Raw genomic sequence first — 23,782 nt, forward strand, 5'->3', positions numbered from 1 at the left:
CGTACGACTTCCATACCTTGCATTTAGAGAAGTACGTTACCCCATCTCAAACCGCCTGTCAGCTCATTCTCCCTACCATGAAGGCTTCTTCTGGAGAAGAAACACAGACACCTCTCAGCCATGTCCTAATACAAAAGCCCTGATATCATCCCAAAAAAAACTTAGTCCGGGCAACAATATGCCCTCAACACAGTAACATCACCATCCCAAAGTCATACATCTGAGGAAGGGAAATGCTTGAGATCTCCTTCCTTGACTCTCCACATGGCTGGCAACCGTTGCTGTCCATCCTCAGGGCAGGGAGCCAGAGGGTACAAACAGGCCAAAATCAGGAACTCCAAGTTTGAAAACCCTCAAATTCCAGGTGTCAAAATGCTTGTAGCTCTGAGCAGGGAAGTGTGCAGTGCCTGAGGCTCAATATCGCTCACAGACAAAGCTGGTGTGCCAGACATTCCTTAATGCCAGATAGCAGACATGGACAGAAGAAAAACCTTAAGCATGTTCCCAGGGATTTAGGTCCCTGGATGGTCACCAGTCAGGGACCACTCTTAGGCCACTGTCATCACCACAGGCTTCCAAATACGCTAAGCCAGATCCTCTCCTGCTCTGAACTGGGATAGTTCTCATGACATCATCAATAAAGATAAACCATTTTACATCAACTTTGTTTTGTCAAAGGGTCCTTTCACAAGGACTGTTTTTATGTTTGGTTTTTTCTGTGGTGTTTTTTAATTTTACCTGGAGAGCAAGATTTTCCATGAAGAGGTCACAGCCAGAGCATCAAACTCTGACACTGCTGCTATCGATGCAAATCCAGAAGACAGCTTGCAAACTTACAGCTTAAGGAGAGACAGCACACAGCAAAACTCACCACCTACAGGACCCACCCTGAAACGCCCTAATCTAGAACAGCTTCAGCTGAAATTTAGCCTGTCTTCTGAGCCATGAGGCTGTAGGTGTGTTGTGTCATGGGTGAATCAGACAGGAAGGAAACATGGAATAGCAAGTCTTCTTTAAGCTTCATCAAGACGACAAACATCTCTGCCTTTTGCTGACTGCACAGCACACCTCCAGTTCATGAAGTCCTTAAGCTGCTGATTGCCAAAGGCTGGGGGGTATGGGCAGGGAAAGTATACTAATTACACATCTGTCTTCAGCATCTCCTCCTGGCCGCTGACAGAAACAGGATGCACAGTTAGACAGGACCCAAAATAGCCCTTCTAATTCTCAGCAAGAAGCCAAGATGTCCTAAGCTCCAATTTAGAGGATGATGGGATTATCAACCCTTCCCTTCAGCTATTACCAAACTAGACCCCTACCTTGAGTGCCGGATCTCTCGTTAGCAAAGGAGGAGACAAGCCAGGATTACAGAATAACAGGTTCCCTAAAGGTGAAGTTCTGCTTTGAAGCAGTGACTTAATTTGGGCAGATGAGATAGATATTTAGAGAGAGATGGATGTTTGTACCTGGAACGAGAACAAGCAGAGGAAGCAGCTCAGTAAATTATATGGGTTTAGGTATTTTTAGTAATGTAATGCAGCAGTAAGAGGGAAACAGAAGGAAGAGCAAGAAACAATTGTAAAAAAAATCAGTTCAGTTTCAACCAAACACAATGGGATCACACTGGTGCATCAAAGCAAGCTCCTGGCCATCACTTTTACAGGCAAGCTAGAATAAATCCATTCCTATGATCCCGCTGTCCGACAGAAGGTCTAAGCCCAGAGTGGGGCTGAACACACCCCATCCCAGTGGATTTTAAACACACACCACCAAGACAGATCCCTCTTCATCCATCTGCTCCTGGCTGCTGCTGGGAACCCTCCCGTCACCTCTGACTGCAAAAACAGCAGCCGCAATTAATAACGTGCAGACACTCTCAATTGCTCATCTTGGCAGCCATCTGGCTTCATATCACATATATCCCTGCTATGCAAAGCAAAAGGGTATTTCATCTCCTGCCACCAATAGCTGAAGGATGGACTAAAAACCAAGCAAGACTGCTATGAAACAGAAGATAGATTATAAACAAGCAAGAGGCAGAGAGGAGGGTGTTCAGCGATACACCCATGCAAACAAAAGGAGAGCCACCTTCCAGAAGCAACAATTGTGAGTTTGCATTCCCCGAGGACCCATTTTGAGCAATGCTCCATGAGATCTCAGTCATTCATTTTGTCTGTTTTCCTTTGTTTTTCTACCATCATCATTTTTGTTCATATCTATTTCCCTTCTCTTTGAGGCTTTGAGTGCAAACAAACATACCAAGTCAGATCTTTAACTACTCTAATTTGGTACAGTTCCCTGGATGTCCATATAGCAAGGTTGATTTAATTCAGCCTTGTGTCTTCAAAGGACCCTTTAATAGCAATTACAGGCCAGATGAGTGGGATTGTAATTTCCAATTAAGCCATTTTAGCTCAATTCATAAGTGCCGAATTTTGCCCAGCTCCGCCATTCAGCTCAGCATTCTGTATTTTGTGTAAATGCTGGCAACACAACAGGAAAGAAATTACAAAACACTTCCTGGATTAGGACAATCTCTTGCAGCCGTGTTTTTACAGTACCTAGCATGATAGGGACCTTTGCCATATGTGAGGTTTTTAGCTGTACATTTTTTAAGTTAATATTTGAGATAAGAGCCTCTATCACATTAAGCCTCCCATCCCATGTCCATTGCTGAGTATTTGGCCCCAAGACCTAAGATGAGTATCTTCCCTACCTTGCAGAAAACATCACACAGTTAAGATAACAACGTTGAACTCAGATACAGCACTTGGTGTAATTATAGTCCAGCTGCAGAATTTCACTGGGCAGGGATTCAAGATGAGAGTTCTGGTCCTGGCCAAGCTGCCGGCTTGCGGGAGGACTTGTCTGAGCCACATCAGCTGGCATTTCTGCCTCATTCCCAAGTTACGGCCGTTATCGTCCTGCAAAGGAGATGAGGGACCTTGCAAATGTCCTCACTGAAGAGTGGGACTCTTCAGGCACCCGGAGCTGCTGAACCTGCTCTGGTAAGCGGAGGCGGGGATCCAGGAAAGAACAAATGCAAGGAGGGCCAAGGACTAAATGTTTGTCTGAAACATGTTATGAATCTTGATCTGAACAAACTCAAGCCAATATGATCTTAATGCTATTTTAAAGGGGATTAAGCAATGTGCAAAAAGGCATCACATTTATTTTTTTAATCCCATCTGTGTCACATGGACCATAAAACATTCAGCTTTTAAAAAAAATAAAGTCGGTAAAGGAAAAAAACCACTCTCTACACAAACCTTTTTTCATGTAAACATGGAAAGCAGAGCTGCCAACAGATATACCTACACTCGTCCTCTGAATTAGTGCAACTATGTCTCTTTGGTGAGTTAACGTCCTTTCTCCCATACAGCTTTCCTGCTTGCTGATATTGAGACAGAAATCTCTTTGCAACCTCATTTTATTATCATAATTTCCTTCCACGCACACTTCACTTTCATACTTTGTTTTCCCATGCAGGACTTGGGTTTCTTTCATTCTGTTTATTTTTTCTTCCTTGCCCGCTTAAGTTAAGACAACAACATTTTGTTCTGTATTTCCATGGCTATTCCATGGTGATTTGTTAGCGATGTTGGGTTTGCAGTCAAACGACTGGAAAGATAAAAGTTGGCAAGCTGCTTCCCTCATTAGGGAACACAGCTCTCAAGCACTCAAGTGCCAGCCTATTAGCTGAATTATTCAACAGAAGAAAAAACACACGACACAAAAAAATCCCCAAAAACCTACAACAAGAGTGGGGAGGGAAGGGAAGCTTCTTGACTTTGGTGCTGTTGGAAAAGTTTGGCAGCATTCCTCGAAACTCAGTTTGGGATTAAACCCATCTAAGGAACTAAGGCAAGGCAGCAGACAGAAGCTGGCACTCATCATTCAGCTATTGGATGGTATTGTTGCTGTCTTGAACTGATAATGATGAAGCCCAAGGGGGGAATATTTCCAAAACCATAATGTAGGGATCTGTTTATGTGCAGTTTGTGAGTAACTGGTGGTGTTGGAAATCTTCCATATCCAGCCACAGGCTTTAAGCACTGAAACAACTCACCATGAGGATCCACAGTAATAGTTTTTGTCTGTGTACTTATTGTGTAATAAATACCGCGTAATTCAGAAGAGCTTAACCACCCATGAGAGAGGAGTGCGTTGCCTCGCATGTGCCGATGGCAAGAGGACTTGACATGTGGCAGCTTGTGCCCTTAAAGCTATGAACTGGACCAAAAACTCTAATGGGAAAGTCAGGATTGTCTGGCTTCTGCTCTCATGTAACCTGAAAAGAGAACGTGCTTGATTCAGTCACAAAATTAAGCAGGGTGGTCAAGACCTTGAGGATCCTCATATTGCTGGGGAACTGCATGTGAGTTGGCAAAACCAGGATCTCACTCTTAACTCCTGAGTGAGGTGACTAAGGGCACAGCCTCTGGTGAGAGATTTCATCCACCCAAGAGGTAAAACAGAGCTGGTATCTTGGAAACGCCTGAATATTATGGCAGAAGTCAGTATGCAGACTGGGCTGCAGAGGAGAGCTTGGACAACTGTCCATACTCCAGAATAACTGGACAGGGGAGGAGAAGGATGTTATTTGAAGGGTTCAGAAACAGGGACTGTGTGATTTAGATATCAGCTGGTAATCAAAAGTAGAAGAAATTGGTACTTGTTGAAAATACTCAGAAATGGGGAAGAAAACAGAAAAAATGCACGAGCGCTCTATTTTCTTACAGCTGTATGTTTCCTGTGCTAAAGCAAAAGGCAATGAGTTTTATGAAACTTCATAAGCTATAGGGATCTGCTTATTTTAATTGCCATGTGATGTTAGGAAGATAAAACCTGAATCTGGAGATCTGGAAAGCATGTCCTTCAGCTACTGCAGGGCCTGAAAGAGCAGTGCTGCTTATGCAGCAGGCTGCCGCCCACTCACTCATTCCCATGCGGGTTCTTTCTTTCACCCAGAAACACCGTACAAGTAGATTTTGTATATTTTTGTGAAGCGATTGGTTATACGTACATCTCCTGTAAAAGTAACTTCAGTGATGTTAGCCCCTGAGAGGGATCTGCACAGAAACCAGAATTTTTATGCCACAGTTGTGCTGACAGGAGAGGATCTAACAAATGAGGAGAAAGCAGCAACAATGGAATTCATCAAGCAATTAAATTACTTTAGTTGAAGACCCAGACAGAAAGAGAAGTCAAACAGTGAGATCTGCCAATGACACTGAGCCGTCACTTAGAAGAGGACCGGAACACCACAAGCATGATGCTGAGCACCTCAGTAATGTAACAGGGCTGAAATTCAATAGCAGACAGCAACACCATTAGGGAGCAATTAGAATTTTTGCTGTAAGAGTGAAGACTCGACCTCTGGTCTATTGTTCCCAGAGGAGAGGAAAGGACTGGATATGCAGAAGCAAGTTAGTGGCTGCAAATACCAAGACACCAGAGCAATCTTAATGTAATCAGGTGAGAGATTTCTGGGGAGCAGGGCAGCATCAGTGCTAGTGTGAGACAGTCACACACCTCAGCGCACACAGCTGGAGACAGAAGTGGGGGCTTTTCCTACCCAAAGGGCTCAGTGTATTTACCTGGACAGGCAAAGGCTGAGAAGGAATGTGATTACAAGGAATAATGTTTAGAAAAGTAGAGATATTTACACTGGAAAATGAGGTTGGCGCATGAACTAATGGGTAGAGGGTGGCTACAGATGTGTTCAGATGTTCCCTTCAGGCTCTCCTCCAGCCTCCACAACAGCCCAGACCTCTCATGGCATCTGTACATGGCTTTGAAGGTGGGAAAGGCAAGTAGCCCTGACTCCCAGCAGGCAAATTGAGCTAGAGGGCTTACATGGCTTCCAGCCCTGTGAAGAGCTCCAGGGAAGCCACGATTCTCAGGCTGAACTGATGACACAACTTTTCTTGGAGCAGCTCCAGTACCAGCTTAGTGTCCTCCCCAGAGACCCCCCTAGATCCACCATCCTTTGGGATAACGTGTGTGGAGGGAAAGCACAAAAACAAAACACCAACAGGATCACTTTCAGATGACGGCGTTTGGTGTATGTTTGCAATGCTACACTGAGGGTAGCTGATAGCTCTGTATCAGGAGGACCAGTACAAATTGCCATCTGATTTCCTAAAAATCCCCCCCATCACCCTAGTTTTTTTAGAATCAAAAGCAAATTGACCAAAATGGCTTCAAACACTTGGTTGAGACTTTGGCAAATTTCTCTGCGAAATCAAGGCAGGGAGAAACTGTTAGTTTTGAGGCGCTTTCGGCTTTGCCATTAGTCTCGATTTTGCCTTGCTGCTCCCCAGACCTCAGGCAATGCGTTCAGCATTAGGAAGCATGCTGACAAGGTCCGACAAAGGGTAATTAATCAGAAGCCAGCGTAATTGAACGCTCCCACTGCTGCTCAATTAATCTGATCACTTCCCTTATAAATTCATAATCGCAGCCCGTGACTGCAGCAGACCTTATTTATATGCCAGAGAGGTTTCCAGTTCTGAAAGACTCACAGGTGTCTGGGACAGAGCAGGACAGAAGCGGAGCTGGTTATAAAACAACGCGCTCGGCAAAGCTGCCTCCTTCCCTCTCTCAAACCATCAGTTCCACAAGAGGCAGGAGGAGAGAAAGAAAAACAGCGCAGGAGAGGAGGGAAAGGCTAAGAAATTTAACCTGCCGTAGGTAGCAAGAGGAAAATAGCAGTGATTAAAAATGGGGCAGGGAGAACAAAAGGAATTTCAGTGAGATCTCCCTCCATTCTGGATATGGGATGTTTGCAAAAGACTTCACACCCTTCTCTCCTTTTCCCACTTTGAAGGGTTCCTCTGTTATGCTATTCATTTTTCCCCAAAGTTGCAGGATGTTATATCAATAACTAATTTTATAATGCCATAGCAATTGCCAGCCCTGAAATTCAGAGACAGACAGTCACAGGAATATGTCTGAGTTTCTAGGGCAAGGGAGAGGTAATGCAGACCGCTTTCTGCTCGTGGCAGGGGGCTGGCAGGGAGAGCTGGGGCTGTGTGGTGGGTTTAGGATCAGACAGACTGTTCAGCGTTTCCAGCCCAAGCCCTAGGGCTGTGTTCAAGCCACTAGTACAGATATCACCGCTGTTTTTCTGTAATGCCACTGCATGGAGAAATCAGATGCTCCACTAGCACACCTGGCATGAACAGTGGGATGAAGGCTGGAAGAGATGCCCAGGTGGTTTAGACCTAAAATGAAGAGAAATGGAGTGGCCAAACCTGGGAGGGCCCTCATGATATTTTCCCACAGGAGATGGAGCCTGTCCCAGTTTCAAGTAAAACTTGAAGTAAACTGCTCAGAATAGGGGGAAGATTTACAGACGCCCCTTCCTGCATTGCGATAAAGCTGAGAGTAGGTGTAGAGATGAGAGGAAAAGCACCCTGCTCTGATGAAACACCATGAAAATGGCTTTTCAGGGCACGATAGCACTGTGAGACAGTTCAAGGTAGGACTTAAGGAAAGCTGCTGGGGGTACACACGAGAAATAAAGGGGATTTCCCCTAGCCAGAGGTGACACAATCCTTTCACAAAACACAGCAAAGAGCACGTTCTGGACGGCATCCCCCACTTAGCTTGGAGAGCATTGGCAGTCTGCTATAAACACAGCCTGAAAGTACCCAAAGGAGGTTAAGATTACTCTTTAGAGCAGCAAGGATATGACACAGCTCATCAGCCAGTGCAGGACCAACACTTGCTGAAGGCAGCTGGAAGCTTTGTACCAGAGCTCAGTGCTTAGGATGAGCATGGAAGGCATTTGCTCCACAAAAGGTTTTAATGGCAGGGACATACATTTTTCTCTGAAAATAGCATGTACCCACGGATAATGTCACACAGAAACAAAACACAAGACTTGCTTGCAACTTATCAAAAGGAATTCACTCCTGGATCATCCCAACAGTGCTGAGGGCAGCCGTTTCTGCCCATCCCTCTCCAGCATCACCTGTTGTTTCAGCCCAGTGTAACCCCTCACTTTCATTCAGCTTCCCTCTGCTAGAGAAGAAAAACCAACCTACTTTATCCACCATCACCAGAAGCAACCGGATTGTTGGTTGTCACCAACAAAAGCTCCCAGTAAAGCTTGGTGACAAGCAGGACCATCCACACAGGTCTCCAGCAAACAGCTGTTTCTGCTCATACCAAAAGGACGTTGCAGCTCTTGCATCCCCAAAGGCAGCAGGTAGTACTCCCGAAAGCAATTCTAATACGTAACAGCAGGCAAAGCAACCACAAAACAGCCTAGCGTACTGGTCAAGCCAGCTGCAATTAAGCTATACAAAACACTACTACAGAGACAAACAGATATACCTTTTAAATGCCCCCAGTAAAAGCTAGAAGAGTTTATATTGGGACTGTTCCTATAACCCAGCTCTCTGATGAGGACAGGACTTGACCCTTCCCACGTTCCCAGTTCACCAACCTGGGTCACTGTCTGTGTCTGCTCTCCTCTGACACGTAGCTCCACGAGTTGTTTCTCCGTTTCGTTTCACAGCAGTCTGCAGAGGCCACGGCAGCCTGCAGGAGCATCCCCTGGCTAAGCAAGCAGATCTAAAGCTGCTGCACGGGGAACACCTGGATGAAGAATAGGGTGAAATTGGGGAATAAAAAAAAAGGAGCAAAAAATAAATGAGGCAACTCTGCTTTCCCCACAAGTAGCCTGGAGCTGGGTGCAGGCATTATGATTCTCAAGACAACTAACCAGAAAAAGTGTTTGAAGTCCAGACAGTGATGATTTAGGGTAAGGGAACAGTGGGGGAAACAAGATCCACCACCCCCTCTACACAACAGTGCTGTCTAAGAACTGGCCATAGAATGTTGATCTGATGTAGTGCCAGGTTAGGTCACGAGCTTTGCTCTGGATCAAACAGAAAGCATAACCAGAAACCATAGGAGCTGAAGGTCCCCTGCACCTTCTGCCACACAGAGTCCTCGCCCTCACCCTGCTTCTTGCTTAGCAAAACATTTCAGGAGGCCCCATTCCCCCTTCTCTCCCACTCCAGACTGAATCAGAGCAAAGTTGCTGCACTGGGGCTGCCTGTCACCCTGCCAAACTTTGCTAACCAATCTTGGTGTGAAAGCAGCTGTGACAGGCAGCAACAGAAAATCCTAGCGTCAAATTAATTGGCTGGAAGGGACCCAGAAAAACACCCGTACGCTGTCTCGTAACCACTGGATGAGTCAATTCTCACCATCCTCAGTGTTACAGATGTTGGACTGGGTGCAGGCTTTGATTCCCTGAACCAGCCCATGCCAGCTAGTCCCCACAAAATAATCTAAGGATGAAGCATTTATTTTATGGGGTTTATTTCCCCATTGGGAGACAATTTGCAGCTCAGTGATGTCTCCCTCCAGGCTTGAAACAGCTCTTTTGCAAACAATGCCAGAGAAACGCCACCATCGCTTTTACAACTTTTTTGTTTTCTTCCCAGAGAAGTGCATTTCTGTCCTTGGAGTATTTTAAATGCACAGATTGAATCTGGCAGGGGTAACCAAACACACACATCGCATGGGAAAGAACGAAGGAGGGAAGGAAGGGTACAAGCAAATATTTCTTCAGGATTGTCAGGCCTTTCAGTTACCATGGCAGTATGTTTCCATGGAAGCCAAATTTGAAGCCTGTTGCTGCCACTGGAGTGGCCCAAAGAAAATTATTAGTTTTGAAAATTAACCAAGCTGCTCTCTACCTTGAAAGCCAGCCCACCCACAGCCCTCAAAAAAAAATAACAGCATCTTTCCATCCCTGATAAAGGATTCAATAAACACGTGGGGAAGGAAGAGAGCAGAAGAAAATACCACACAATGAAAAACAGGAGCTTCCTTTTATGCAACCAACAATGCAGAAACCGCACTGGTAAGTACAAGGCTGAATACACTTCGTGAAATATTGCACACAGAGGTCAGCGAAATCCTCCAAAGCATCCTGTGCACCACTCCCGAGGAGACAGAAGGGGGACAATTTGAGACTAGTGCTGTTTGGTTGCCATTCATTTGAAGTTCCCCCCCCCCACTTAATCATGCTGATGCCTCTTGCCTGGCTTGCTCACCCACCTCCCAGTCAACATTAAAGATCAGCTTAGCTGCTTTGCTCTTCTCCTCGCTGGTCAGAACATATTTTTGAATTCTTGAAAGTCACCTTTTGCCTTACCCACCCCATTTCCCCACCAAAAGGACATTTTCTGCAACCCCTTTCATTTTTCAGAAGCCAGGAATCCCACAGAAGCTGCCTGGTGTATTTTATCACCAATAACTGAAATACCATGGCACAGAGATTCAGCCCTTTCCAAAGGGGAGACGGTGGGATTCAGCAATGAAGCAGAGTGATGTTCTACAAGCTGCCCAAACAAGAGACATGCAGGTGACAAGAGCAAACCGAGCACTACTTTTCAAGAGGAGATATCACTGAGTCTTGGGATTTAGTGACTTCCCACCTAGAAACAAGTGCCTCTTTTCCCACTGACATGAAAAAAAGCATCATGAAGGCCTATCAAATTAGGCCTTCTGGGGATAAAACACCTAAAGAAAGCTGAACTCATATTGAAAGAGAAAGATCAGAGGGAAAGATGCATCTGTGATGAAAGGCTGTTGGACCATTGGCTGAATCTGACCTCATTTTGAGGCAAAGAAAGATCCAAGACCTGCATCACAAACATTGCTCTTGTCCCACCACTACAATGTCTCCTGTGCTCTCTGCTACCTCTCTTGCCCAGGAGGAAGAGAGGAGGAGATAGTTTTAAGCACAGTTCAAACAAAAGCATTTGACATGAATATGACATATTTCCTTTGAAAGAAAGGCGAGTACAAAGAAAGGGCCTGCTACCTGGCTTGGGATCCCTGCTCTGTTCAGATTTCACTGGAAAAGGAACTAAAACCCACCGTGTTTGTCACAGATGGGCTGATCTGATTATGCCAGGCACAAGCCTCACAGGACACTGGGGAGTGCTGCATCCCGCCTCTCTGGCAAAAGACCCTTCCCCACCCAAGCTCCATCAAAAACTCTTAGCCACAGGCCTCCAAAGAAAATAAAAAAATTACTCTGCAAGAGGCTGTCAAAACTAGACTACACCCAAGAGCTGAACAATTGGCTTAAATCAACACCTCTTCCCTGTTTGGGGAGGTTTTTTCGGTTCCCAGCATTACGCAGCTCTGGCATCTGCTACCTGCTGCTTGCCTGCCTCTCTGCCAGAGGTTACTGCCCTGCAGAAGGAAAAGCACATCCAGATTTTAGCTCTTCAGTGACAAGCCCGACCTCATAGCTTCAAGCCCTGAACAGATGAGTCCGCAAGTATGTACCAGCGGGGAGGAAGGATGCTCTAACGCAGGTCACACGCGGAGGCGGCTGCTGGCAGCATCCGCAAGGCAAAGAGCGCCGCAAGAGCCAGATGGGGCCCCGAGCCACCCGCTGACAGGCTTCTCTTAACCATTGGGCACAGTTTAACCATTTGGTGTAAGTCCTGCTGGGCACTTCCAATGTTTCACACACTGGTGCTTAAAATCCTTTGCACTGCACACATCCAACAGCTGAAGCATTCTCCTCACACAGGAGGTGGCTTGAAGCCCAGAGTACTCGCTCACCAAGACTGCAATTCCACTACCCAAAAGGTGATGGCATGAATATCCCCAAACTAAGGTTTTCTTTGGACATTTCACTCTCTCCTCCCAAGCTCTCTTTTACAAAAGGAAAATAAACCTGGCTAGCAAGCCAGCTTCTTCCTCACTATGCAGAAGACACATGCATTGGATTCACTTTCTATGCCGGGTTTTGGAGAGCAAAAGAGAGGGGCAGGGACTGACTGTCCAGACCAGGAGTTCAGCCAAGAACACAGCAACAGCAGCTTTGGGCTTTGTTCCACTAACTCGCTCTCTAGGGCTACGTTCCACTAACTCGCTCTCTAGGGCTACGTTCCACTAACTCGCTCTCTAGGGCTACCTCTACCACCAGCAGAAGGCAGCAGGTGCAGAGTAAAGTCTGCAAAGGCCCACGCTCGAGTAAATGTACCAGACCCCATCGTCTCTGGGCAAGCAGCACCATTAGTGTCCCCTTTTCACACTTCCATGCTGCTGCTTAAACTTCTGGAGTCTGAAAGGCTTCAGGGCTCCAGCCAAGTGGGTTATTTCGCATCATACCACCACTCCTGGCCAAGCTTCAGGATTTTTGTTTCATGCACAAATCAAAGCAAAGAACATGAAACGTAACAGTGAAGATAAATTCCTGAACTCGCTGGCCCTCAGTTATCTAATCTCTTAAGAAGGTCAGAAGGATCACAGGATCCCTTCCAGCCCTCTCTGTGCAGTCATATCTTCATTTTACCTCAAGAAAATGGAGATCAGAGGAGCCTCCTTCTATTGCTTTATCAGTCAAGCCTCCTTCTATTGCTTTATCAGTCTCTGAGGGAGGTATGCTGAGTCTTCAGGGACTTAAATTGTCTAAAATCCAATGTTACCCAGAAGGAAGGAAGGAATTATCTTTCTCTTCATTTTTGGTAACATAGAAAAAAAACACACAGAACTGGAAGATATGTTAAATCCATAACTTAAAGCATTTTAATAAAAACAAAGCAAAATACATTTCATAATCCATCCACTGGCACAATGTATAAAAACCTTTAAATAACTTTAATATTAGTCACAAAATACAGCATGTTGTATAAAAATAGCTGTATGCACACTGCTAAAAGATAATGTAAAATCGCTCCGAATAGGCCATGCAAAGACATTCGGCTTTGACCTTTCAATTTCCAAGAGCTTGTTGGATCTGCTACTTTATTCTCATTCTGCTTGGGAGGGTTTTGTGCTGGTACGTGGGGACCGCTTCCTCCTCCCCCTCTCCACCCTGCACGCAATGCCCTGGCAAAGGGTTTCAGAAATGGCTGGCAAGTTTAAGGTGCGTCATGTCAGGCATCGTAGCAGCCCCATTTTCACAGCTTACGTTTCAGAAAGTGCTCAACATTCGTGTCCTTCTACATGGACACCTCACACCTCACCTTGGTCACTCAAAATCCTCAGCTTTTCAGCCAGTACCCTTCCAAATTACTCCTGACCCCTGGTGCACCACAGTACTAAACCTGGAAGCAAAAATCTAGACTCCCAGCCTGAGATCACTGCAGGAGGCAGAATGCAACAGCTGCAGCACCATTTTTGCACAGATGTACCTCTGCATTTGATAATCCCAAATTATTCGCACACCAAAATTCACTGAAGCCTGTCCATTCACGTTAACTCCAGGTAACACACGCAAAAGGACTTGGAGAAATACGAGTTTACAGAAGGGAAGGTAAAACTGAGGATAGCATTAATATGGAAAAAAACAGATACTAAATATAAACTGTTATATAAACAGTCTGTTATACTGTGGTTATCAGACTTAAGAATGTAACTGCCAGAGAAGGGGACATATGGGACACACAAAAAGCCTCCCCCCCCAAAAGAGATGGTATGAAATACATTTTAGTTAAAAACAAAAATATGTCAGATAAAGAAATAACACCCCCCCAGCTTTCATCCCACATGCTGACATACAAACTATCAACAGGGTTTTAAAAAAAAAAAAAAAAGAAACCCTGTCCTCTTCATCTCTACAAGCCTGAGCGATCTTTGCATCTTTACATCCTCGTACAATTTAAGCCCAATGAAGGTAATGGAGACAGAGATCTGCTCGATCATCATCTTCGTTTCCTGAGTCTACAGAGAGAGAGAGAAGGGCACTGCTGGTTGAAAAACAGTCCCTGCTGCTGACACCAGAAGCAGCACCTCAAGATGTACCATCGAGGAGAGCAACCATAGGCAGGGAGAGACTTCATGCTCTGCCAGGCACAGCAAGAAAGTGGGGGTTTTTTCTGATGTTTTCAAGTTCGCATTTTAAAGCATGCTCTTCTAAGAAGAAAATAAGGAAAGCTTATGATTTATCACCTCAGATAATACAGCAGCAAACCCATCTTCTCTGCTTTAAAAAGATCAGTTAAATTATCTTAATGCACCAAATCTGACAGGCAAAAAACATTCCCATATAAAGCTGTCCCCTTAAAGTTACAAGTCACATCACAAGAGCAAGCTTCTAATCAAAGTGTCAGAAGCAGAGAAGCCTTTATCAGCACTGAAAATCCAAGTAAGAACACAGGCTGATCTTGCCAATCCATAGCAGGGAAGAAGTTTAAAAGGCTTTATGGGGAACTGGCTGAAAGTCACTGTTTTTGGTGGCGTGCGTCATTGCTCTGCGCTTGGCGAGGCGGGACTTGGATGGAGGAGAAAGCTTCATGGAGCACACGGCATGGGCAACGTTCTCCTGCTCTGCGCTGAGTTCGTTCTCATGCTGAGACAACTGGCGGTTAAGGGCTATAGCCTCAGCAGCAAAAAGCGTCAGGTCTTTTGTGCTACTGTTCCTTTCAAGGGAAAAGGAGAAAGCAGTTACAACACAAAGTCACTTCACCTGGTTACCTCCACAGCAGAATATCTATTTCCAGGCAGTTTTGTTTTTCCTCTCAAAACATTGACACAGCAGACAAAATGACCAGTTAATATTTGCATCTCTCCTTATTGCAAGGACCAGCAACACGTGACAAAAACACTTTGGGATTTTTGAAACAGCCACAGTTCCAGTCCTCGTTCTGGGAAGTCCCCTGAGATGCCATGCTTAATTTCTACATGTTAAAAAAGGATGGGCATATGGGGCAACATTGTTGTCTGTCTTCAGAGAACTGCAGTCCTACTATAATTTTGCATCTGTCTTAAGGAAATGCATTTCTGATGGGAAGAACAACCTGGAATCACCAGTGGTGGACATGGAAATAGAAACAGAGATGTGTGACTCAGGCTCTCTGGCATACAGAATCTGCCATCCAATCACTTTAAATGAGGCTTGCCCTGCTCACAGTTAAATTGATACTGTGATTACCACCAACTACAATGGAAGTCAGATCCACGTCTGTGTATATGATTATTCACCCATCAGAATGTAGTCTCTTTGGATAACGCACGCCTTTATGCCTTTTTCCCCTCCTGGGCAGCAAACTGCCAAAACTATGATTATTTCCTGTCTAAGATTAGCACTGCACCACAGGAATCCTCTCCAATGCTTTTCCCACAAACAAGCAAGATTAGATCATAAAGAAAAAAATCAGAGCTTTAACATTTCTGATGCAGCCCAGAAAGCCAACTGTATCCTGCGCTGCACCAGAAGAAGTGTGACCAGCCGGTCAAGGGAGGTAATTCTGCCCCTCTACCCTGCTCTTGTGAGACCCCACCTGGAGTACTGTGTCCAGCTCTGGGGGCCCCAGGACAAGAAAGACAGAGCTGTTGGAGAGAGTCCAGAGGAGGGCCACAAAGATGATCAGAGGCCTGGAGCACCTCTCCTAGGAAGACAGGCTGAAAGAGTTGGGGTTGTTCAGCCTGGAGAAGAGAAGGCTCTGGGAGGACCTTATAGCAGCCTTCCAGTACCTAAAGGGGCCTATGAGAAAGCTGGAGATGGACTTTTTACAAGGGCATGTAGCTACAGAACAAGGGGGAATGGGTTTAAACTAAAAGAGGGTAGATTGAAATTAGATGTTAGAAAAATTCTTTACTGTGAGGGTGGTGAGACACTGGCACAGGTTGCCCAGAGAAGCTGTGGATGCCCCTGGATCCCTGGAAGTGTTCAGGGCCAGGTTGGATGGGGCTTTGGGCAACCTGGGCTAGTGGAGGGTGTCCCTGCCCATGGCAGGGGGGTTGGAACTAGATGATCTTTGAGGTCCCTTCCAACCCAAGCCATTCTATGATTCTATGTTCTTAACAAAATTAGTGCTTCACATTTATGAAGTTCCACTCTCAGCCAGGGATCTTACCCCCTGATTTATCACCTCCTACCTCTCCCCATTCTATCAGTAATGATTCTTGGCCAAGTTTACAGACATTTAAAAAAATAAAAAGAATTACCTTTGCAGAACTTGAGGGGTTGGTAATCCCCTTTCAGGAGCCTGCTAGAAGAAGCAGGTAAGAAAAGTTAGTTACATATTAGCAGCTGGGAACCAATCCTTCCTAAGAGAGAGTGATAAAAAACAGGCAACTCCCCCAAATCTCTACAATTAATAGATATTGCACATAAACTAATTCTGTGAGTTTACAAATCACTGTTGGTTTACAAATCACTGTTGACATGTTTCATAATCCATCTCCCCTCACAGGAAAATACCACAGTTTGCAGGTAAAAGATGAAAGCTTTGGAAGCTCTCCAGAGGGTCTATCCCTTCCTTCCTGAACTGGAAACTAAAGCAAAACAAGACACTGCTGTTCTTTTAAAACAGTATCTACCAGCATTCTACATTCCTTTATTAAAGAGTAACATAATAATTCGTGTACTGCAGAGCCTGGTATTCACAAGAAAGCCATTTAAAATGCATAAAGCAATAATTAAAGAAAAAAGCCAAACAAACACTTAAAGCTTGACAGATTCATCCAAATATTTACTACACAGAGCTCCAGAAAGAATAAAGCCACTGTATATCGTTTAATTAATCAAGATAAGAGCACTAAAACCACACAATGTGCCTGTTAAAAGTTTAAAGACAGGGAACAGCTTGTTTATCACTTTGGAAGAAGAATAACCGTTAAAAAAAAAACCATAAAGGGGAATACATACTCCTTGAACCCATGAATGTTGCAAAACTTGAGCAGCACTAAGTCGTTCTTTGGCATCACGAACCAGTAACTTTGAGATGAGATCTTTGGCCTCAGAGGATATATGCGACCAGTCCTTGTCAGGAAATTCATACTTGCCTTCCTGAATGCTCTCAAAAAGCTTGTTCTAGGAGAGAAAAATGTCTTTAATTTAAATAGCAACTAGAATGCAGCCAGAAGACTTCTCAGGTGTGATTCTTCTCACTCCATTTTATCCGCCTAATGTGGTGGATGACAACTGAAACCATGCAGTCTCCTTATGGAGTCAATGAAGAGTGACAGGCAGCAGCCTAAGATGGACATGATACCCTGTCTGCTGAAAACACCTTCCCCTGCCCACCCTCCCCATAACAGTGCAGCCAATGTACTCAGTTTTTAAAAAGAATAAATTCAGGCCTTGCATGTGATATCCACATGGGGCTCAACTTTTATCTGAGGAATTGTGATGACTACCATAAACCAGATCAAGAATTACAGAATGCAGGAGGATTGCAGGGTGGGTGAGAGGAGAAGGAGAAGATCTCACATCAGGAGGACAAAGAGGCAGTTTCCAAACCTTACTTTAGAAAGGGATATCATCGCTCAACTTTTATATTACCACCCTCACTTCTCAGTGGCAGCTTATCCTCCCAAAAACTGGTTGGGTTACAGACACAGCTCTTCACCGCTGGCACTACGGCAAGTCTTACACCCAAAGTTCAGGGGGCAAACTACGCTCTCCCATACATGTCCAGGACATGCACATTCACCTGGCAAACTCTGCAGACTTCTCCTCTGTCCCAGCCACAGTCTGTGCCACAGTTGCCCACAAAAGGGGGGTAACCACTGAGCATGATGTACAGAATCACTCCCAGGCTCCAAAGATCACACCGCTTATCATAGAACGTGGCCTCCTCCGTGAAGACTTCAACCACTTCAGGTGCCATGTATTCTGCAGACCCACACTAGGAAACCAAATTCAAGCAAGTTTTCAAAGGGAGGGTCAAATCAAGACAAGGCTCTGGTTTATCATTCTCCTTTCTTTATAGTAGGCAGCTTGGTCTAAAAGCAGAATCAGGCATCAGGGAACACTGAGGTTTACTGCTGGCTTTCACTGCAGGTCTCATTTTGTGAGGACAAATCACAACTGCTACATCCCTCAAAGGTCAAATGGAATCGCCAAGAGCTTTGAAACACTTTGTGAGCATACCGCACAGAAAAAATTAACACATTTAAGGTATAAAGACTACAGAAACCTAATAGAAGGCAAAAGAGTTCCTACTGGTTTTTAGCAGAATCGTATGATTCCACATGAACCTATAACCCTTTATACAGCGTCAAAATATTAATTTACATATCTCAGGTTTTTAAACCTTATCCATTAGTTATTAGGCTTTTCAGAAAGTAAACAAGTATATCATGGGAGGTGATTTCTGTAAGACTCCTGCAAAACTGTCAGATTTTTCTTTCACAGTAATGCCAAAAGCATAGCACTGTAGTTTTTCAAACTAATGTGTATTATTAAGCCACACACTGATTACAGAGCTTGCATTGCCTTTAGCTCATGGTTATTAGCTACGGAACCCAAAAATGGGGAAATGAACACAAAACTAAGGTTCAAACTCAGTCCGTAAGCACACAAAACATCTCCATGAAAAGCTTCCTCTTTTGATGGGTTAAGAGACAAACAGGATCAACGTGTTACTTTCTGGCCAACAGGAAAATTAACATGATGAGCTCCTGTGCTTTTGTATATTTGTTCTACGACTGGGAAACCAAGACAGTATTTACCACTCATATACCTGCTTTAAATGAACTATCCACCACTGGAGGTAGCTGCAGTAAGCCCTTTGGAAGCTCTCCTCTGGAGATAAAGAAAAATTGTTTTATAGTAGAAGAGAAAAAGATGAAGCCACAGTAGGTCTCTTACCGGCGTTGTTAATTCGGGAGTAGTTATTGGAGTACATGCACTGTTCAGCTTCACCCCACTACCAAGATCAAAGTCACATATTTTTACTGGTGATACCTAAAAACAAGGACAAAACAGTAAGAGGTCTAGAAGAGTGGGACTAATGCAATATATATGAATACAGTGCCACATGGAAAACCCCAGGACAAAACCCAAGTTGTTCTAGCAGGAGGACTAGTGAAACCCAGTCTCTTACAGGTATATTCCACTCCTTGCATTTGCCAACTCTATCCCAGTTGCTCCCACGTCCCCAGCATCTGACACTATTACATTAATTTTTTACTAGCTTAGGCAAGTGCCAGTACACATTGCAGCAGTTTGGGAACTATACATAACATGACCAGCTGGCCTCTAAGTGTTGCTCATCCTGCCTCAGAACAGATGAGATGCTAAGTTGTAATTGCCATGCCTTCTCTAAGAACACTTGTTTTTTTATCTCCTAGCCAGATTCTCACATTTTTACAACTTACAGAAGAATTTAGTCTCTTCCAGGCTTCAGTTCTATTAAATTTAATTGAAGATCACTAATGGGTTCAAAAGTCTTCAAGAAGAAAAAGATAGAACGTGAGGGCTGTCTTTGGAAACCAAATTAAAAATACCCTGCAGAAGGTTAAGAGACCAGAATAGCACCTTTTCTGGAGATTCGCATAGGATGTTTTCAGGCTTCAGGTCCCTGTGAGCAATACCTAAACAAGAGTACAAACATTCATCAGAGAAGATACTCTCCCGTTTTCTCTCTCATTACCTCTCTTTATTAGAAGGTGGCCTGGGAAACATTCTATGCCTGAGTTTGCGACACAGCCCCCCCTTAATGATACTGCAAATAATTGAATTTCAAAATGTGTTTGTTAAAAGTCACTGTTGCATCCTGCTATGCCTTTGTCATCCTTAAATGTACACGAGAGTTAGTCAAGCAAATAAGAACCTGCTAACACTGGAATTTTTTGGCTTAGCCCAAATTAATTATGTTAATTAAAACCACCTTAAGGTGACTGACCTGTAGGAAAGTTTATTTATGTACAATTTAGTCAGAAGATTTTTGTGCCTTCTACAGTAAGGTCCTTCTTTCCAGAGGGATCAATTGGTGGTTTGCTGAACTCCTACCAGCACAAACAATACCTGAGACACTCTCTCTCACACACACACACACCCCCACCAGTTCCCAGGTGAAAATATCATCCCTTTAACAGTGAGGTACGTACTCATTCCTGAAGTAAAATAAAAATTTAAAGGTTTGATTGGAGATGCAGAAGAAAAGGCCAAAGGAGAACAACCAAAGGGCTTCTACATTCATTCAACTACTAACAGAATAGGTAAACCCAACAGGGAAACACAAAGTTATCTACCTGTCGAATTCACATGCAAAGGTGGTTCTATGTTGTCAAAGCAGTTCCTTAAATGCCTAAACACAAAGTTTCTTCAAGTTCTCCAATTAATATGATCAAACTTCACGGGAAGGCAGAAAATAAGAACCAAAAATCAAATCAAATGAGCAGCCTGGCTGTAATTTAACTGCACTTTAGCTTTGCTTAAAAAGAATTATACTCCAAGCACACTTGATACTACTACAGAGTATGAGAAAAAATATCCCACCAAATTCTAGGTAAGGGAGTTCCTAATGTCTTTTCTTCAGCATACTCCACAAGACATGACTTAACATATAACATTTATAGCATAGCAGAGCACTGATCTAAAGGAATCAGAGCTTTCATAATGATGCAGTTCATGTTGCCTGTGCATAGAAGATGGGAAACATGACAAATGAAGATGCCCTGTGCTGACATTACAGCAGGCTGTCAAAACTCCCAACATTTGGCTTGGCTTGCAGTGTGAAACCCAACAGCACTTTTTTGTATTATAGTTTGAAGTCAAATGTCTGATTATATAACATTTTATTTTGCAGTTGCACACAGTGCTGAGGAGAAAACAACTGCCTTTAAAGACTCCTCCAGTGGATTATTAGCAATAAAGCACACATATCCCAAGTGAGTGTAAGGCAGTATAATCATCCAGCTGAGTTTTAAACTACTCCTGGTAAAAGAATTAGTTGTCCTCATTCAAATGTTTTTTAAAGCACCTAGTTATAGCACCTCACTATTAAGCTGTGCTATAAAACTGCTTTAATTTCCTGTTTACTTTAGTGTTCTGTATGCTACTTAACTGTTTTAATGTCACATGGAACAATCATAAAAAGAACAATAAAATGAAAGGGGATGGTGTTGTAGCCAATTCTGCAAGCCATGTCCCCACTGTACCAATTCACAGCAAACGACAAGAAAGAAAGTGGATTGCTGCTTTAAAGCTATTTTAATGAATCACTCCCATCTCGTTTGGGGCAAGGGAAATTAAAACTAAAAGCTGAGAAAGAACTACAGAAAGAGGTTAGCTGAGTCGATGTTAAAGTTGCTTGAACAGCATTCCTAGACTTTCAGCTGTTAAGCAACCTACTATAGCCTGAACACATCGAACAAGTATTTCTCCACATGTTCAGCCTAAATTTCCTGTTCCTTATTTGGCCCATATCACAAAGTGAAAATCTTCTAAACACAGGTATTCAAAGAGTACATTCTCTGCAGGCTTAAAGTTGAGTTATCACATACGAAGATTACCTAAAATCTTAATCCAAACCAAGCTTGTTTCCACATTCAAATGAACTTCTCGTAACATAGTCACAACATGTGACAACATCCATACTCCTCAGGTTTACCACTTCACTCCTTATGCACTGCTACACTTCTCTTTCTTTTTATGGGTTCAACCTATCATGGCACCCATGTTGTGATTCCAACTCAAGCACATAAGCAGTCCTGTGACTTAGAAGTAAAGCCTACAATTAAACATTTATTGAATTGGGGCCAGTACCAAACAACTTAGACAGCAAACATAGATCTGCTGAGCACCTGTAAAACCTGGCTAATCATAACAGCAAAATGCACAGAGAGAAAAGTTTATCAGAATAAATAACCAATAAACACAGCCTCCAATTACACACCATTCTATTCAGAGGTAGTCACTGTAATCAAATGAAAGCAAACATTAACTGAAGCTGCTTAATCTATGCAAGACCAGATAATCACGACACAGAAAGCTTTTGTATCACACTCAGCATGAACATATACTCTGGGATGATCATAATGCACAAATATTTTGAAATGAAAGAAAAGTACTCCCAAGTAGAAAAAACATCTGAAAAAAATTTTAACATAAAAGAACTCTCTATAAACAGAACCACTTTTAACTTTGAGCAAATCCCTAATGAAATGAGGGCACCTTCAAACAAAGACTGTGGTTCACTTGTAGGTCTCTCAACCCAACAGTGGGGGACTAAAAGCTACTACAAAGAAAGAGGTCTTGTAACCAGCAGAAATTCTGGATAAATACAGAAAGACATCTCTGTAGACCCAAAAGAGGAGGAAATTAAAGAGAACATTAGCTCCCTTCTGAGTAACCTTTACATGGTAGCTTAGGTAACAAGAACAAGCAAACAGATTCAACCCTGATGTTAATTCTCCCTGGACACTGATTTAACTTTTTTTCTTCAAACAGCTATACCATCTTAACACAGCTGATTACTTAAACTACAAAAAAATTACTTAAACTATGAAAATAATATTATAGAGGAAAACAGCATAAGTCATCTGGCATTGCTATAAAAAGGAATGCTAGCAAAGGCTGACTACTTACAGAAAAAAGTGTATAATACAAACCAGTAAAGATGGAGCCAGCCTTCTCTTACCTTTTGTATGAAGAAAATCCAGAGCGGAGGCAATATCTCTCACCACTTTGCTAGCTTCTCGTTCATTGAAGTGCTTCCGCTTTTGTATATGGGCCAGGATGGAACCTGTCAGAGTAAAAGGTGAAAGGGAAAACCTTAGTACAAATGCTGCCTGGGCTGAGAAAAGGCTTTGTCAATACAAAGATAAAAACGCAATAGCCACTACTAGTCTGCCCCAAGGGGAGAACTGATCTCAGTGCGAACAAGGACAGAAGTAATTTAGAAAAGTTACTTGCAACTAACACTCTGTCCTAGTACATTTACATGGCAGAAACTCAAGTGTCACAATCCCATGTTTTTATATGAAAAGAGCCTCAGAAAATAATGAGTTAGTGCCAAGTATCATGAATCCATAACTTTATTGCTCCTATTTTATAACAGCCTTTCACAGCAGGCAACTTCCGTGGACCAAACAGGGGAACAACTAAGAAAAATGTGCAACTGAGCAGCTTTAATACTTAAGCATGCTAGAACGTAACTTTCAAACACTGCAGCCTTCTAGTTTAAGCAGAGCATGAGAGGCAATCTCTTTTCACCGCCCCAGCACGACTGGTCTGTTTTCCACACATTGTGAACAGTAAAGACTTGCTAATAGTACTAGTAAAACTCAAACACCAGCTAAGGATGTACTTCAGCAAAACCCACCCTCCCCCAAAGTCACAGGTGGCCATGCCCAAACTCCTTCAGTTACCACAGCCACAGGAAAGCAAGGCTGAAAATGGAAGGCCCAAGTTATGCCCCAACCTTGTAGCTAACATCAGTCTCTGAAACTGGAGTTACTAAAGTAAGGCTTGCATTGAAGTTTAATATTCTCATTCTTGCCAGCCACGCTGCTTATATCCAGAATCTGTACTACATCAGAAACTGGTCTGATCCCTAATTCCCATTATTTCTTTCTTCAAACCCACATACCTAACACTTCAAATGCTGAAGTCTTTCAAAGATAAAACTAGCCTCAACCCTAGCTGACCACTGTAACAGTGGCTAAGAGAGGGAAGAGGTGTAGCATTATTATCCTCTCAGCAGCCATGCAGGTACACTGACTACCATAGTCTCACAGTCAGAGAGGGTTAACTAATGGAAGAATGTGGAGATGGGAAAATAGACAAATGCAGATTCATCCCAATCGAGCCCTATTACAGCTAATTTGTCAGAGAAGTCTGTGCATTAAGAGGAACACTGTTAGAGGAAACCACAATGAAATGATGCAGTAATTTTAAGAGAAGGTAAACAAAAACTTTTACTCAAGTAAAAAACCCAAGTCATTCTCTTTTTTAAAAAAGTTCTGCATCTATACTGAAAGAATCTGCATTTCTTACACATATGGTTTGCTACTGAAAGCCTTCTTGACCAGTGACAATAGATTATGTTCTATG

General features: G+C 43.4%; 1 protein-coding gene across 8 annotated transcripts in view; it reads right to left on the reverse strand.

The window, feature by feature from the left end:
* Positions 1–23,782, reverse strand: part of MKNK1 (MAPK interacting serine/threonine kinase 1) — a 51,091-nt gene that overhangs the window by 14,252 nt on the left and 13,057 nt on the right. For 4 of the 8 annotated variants that reach the window (XM_054833516.1, XM_054833512.1, XM_054833514.1 and 1 more), the window contains 7 exons: positions 22,368–22,472; positions 19,262–19,317; positions 18,593–18,688; positions 17,433–17,627; positions 16,646–16,810; positions 15,943–15,986; positions 8,459–8,610 (listed from right to left, as the gene is read on the reverse strand). In XM_054833516.1, coding sequence (XP_054689491.1) covers positions 8,459–8,610; positions 15,943–15,986; positions 16,646–16,810; positions 17,433–17,627; positions 18,593–18,688; positions 19,262–19,317; positions 22,368–22,472 — 813 coding nt within the window. Of the gene's footprint in view, positions 1–8,458; positions 8,611–12,552; positions 14,415–15,942; positions 15,987–16,645; positions 16,811–17,432; positions 17,628–18,592; positions 18,689–19,261; positions 19,318–22,367; positions 22,473–23,782 lie in introns of those variants that run through there. The other 4 variants (XM_054833510.1, XM_054833515.1, XM_054833509.1 and 1 more) reach the window with 3 other exon arrangements.

Source organism: Grus americana, chromosome 8 (genome assembly GCF_028858705.1).
Source record: "Grus americana isolate bGruAme1 chromosome 8, bGruAme1.mat, whole genome shotgun sequence".
Lineage (NCBI taxonomy): Eukaryota > Metazoa > Chordata > Aves > Gruiformes > Gruidae > Grus > Grus americana.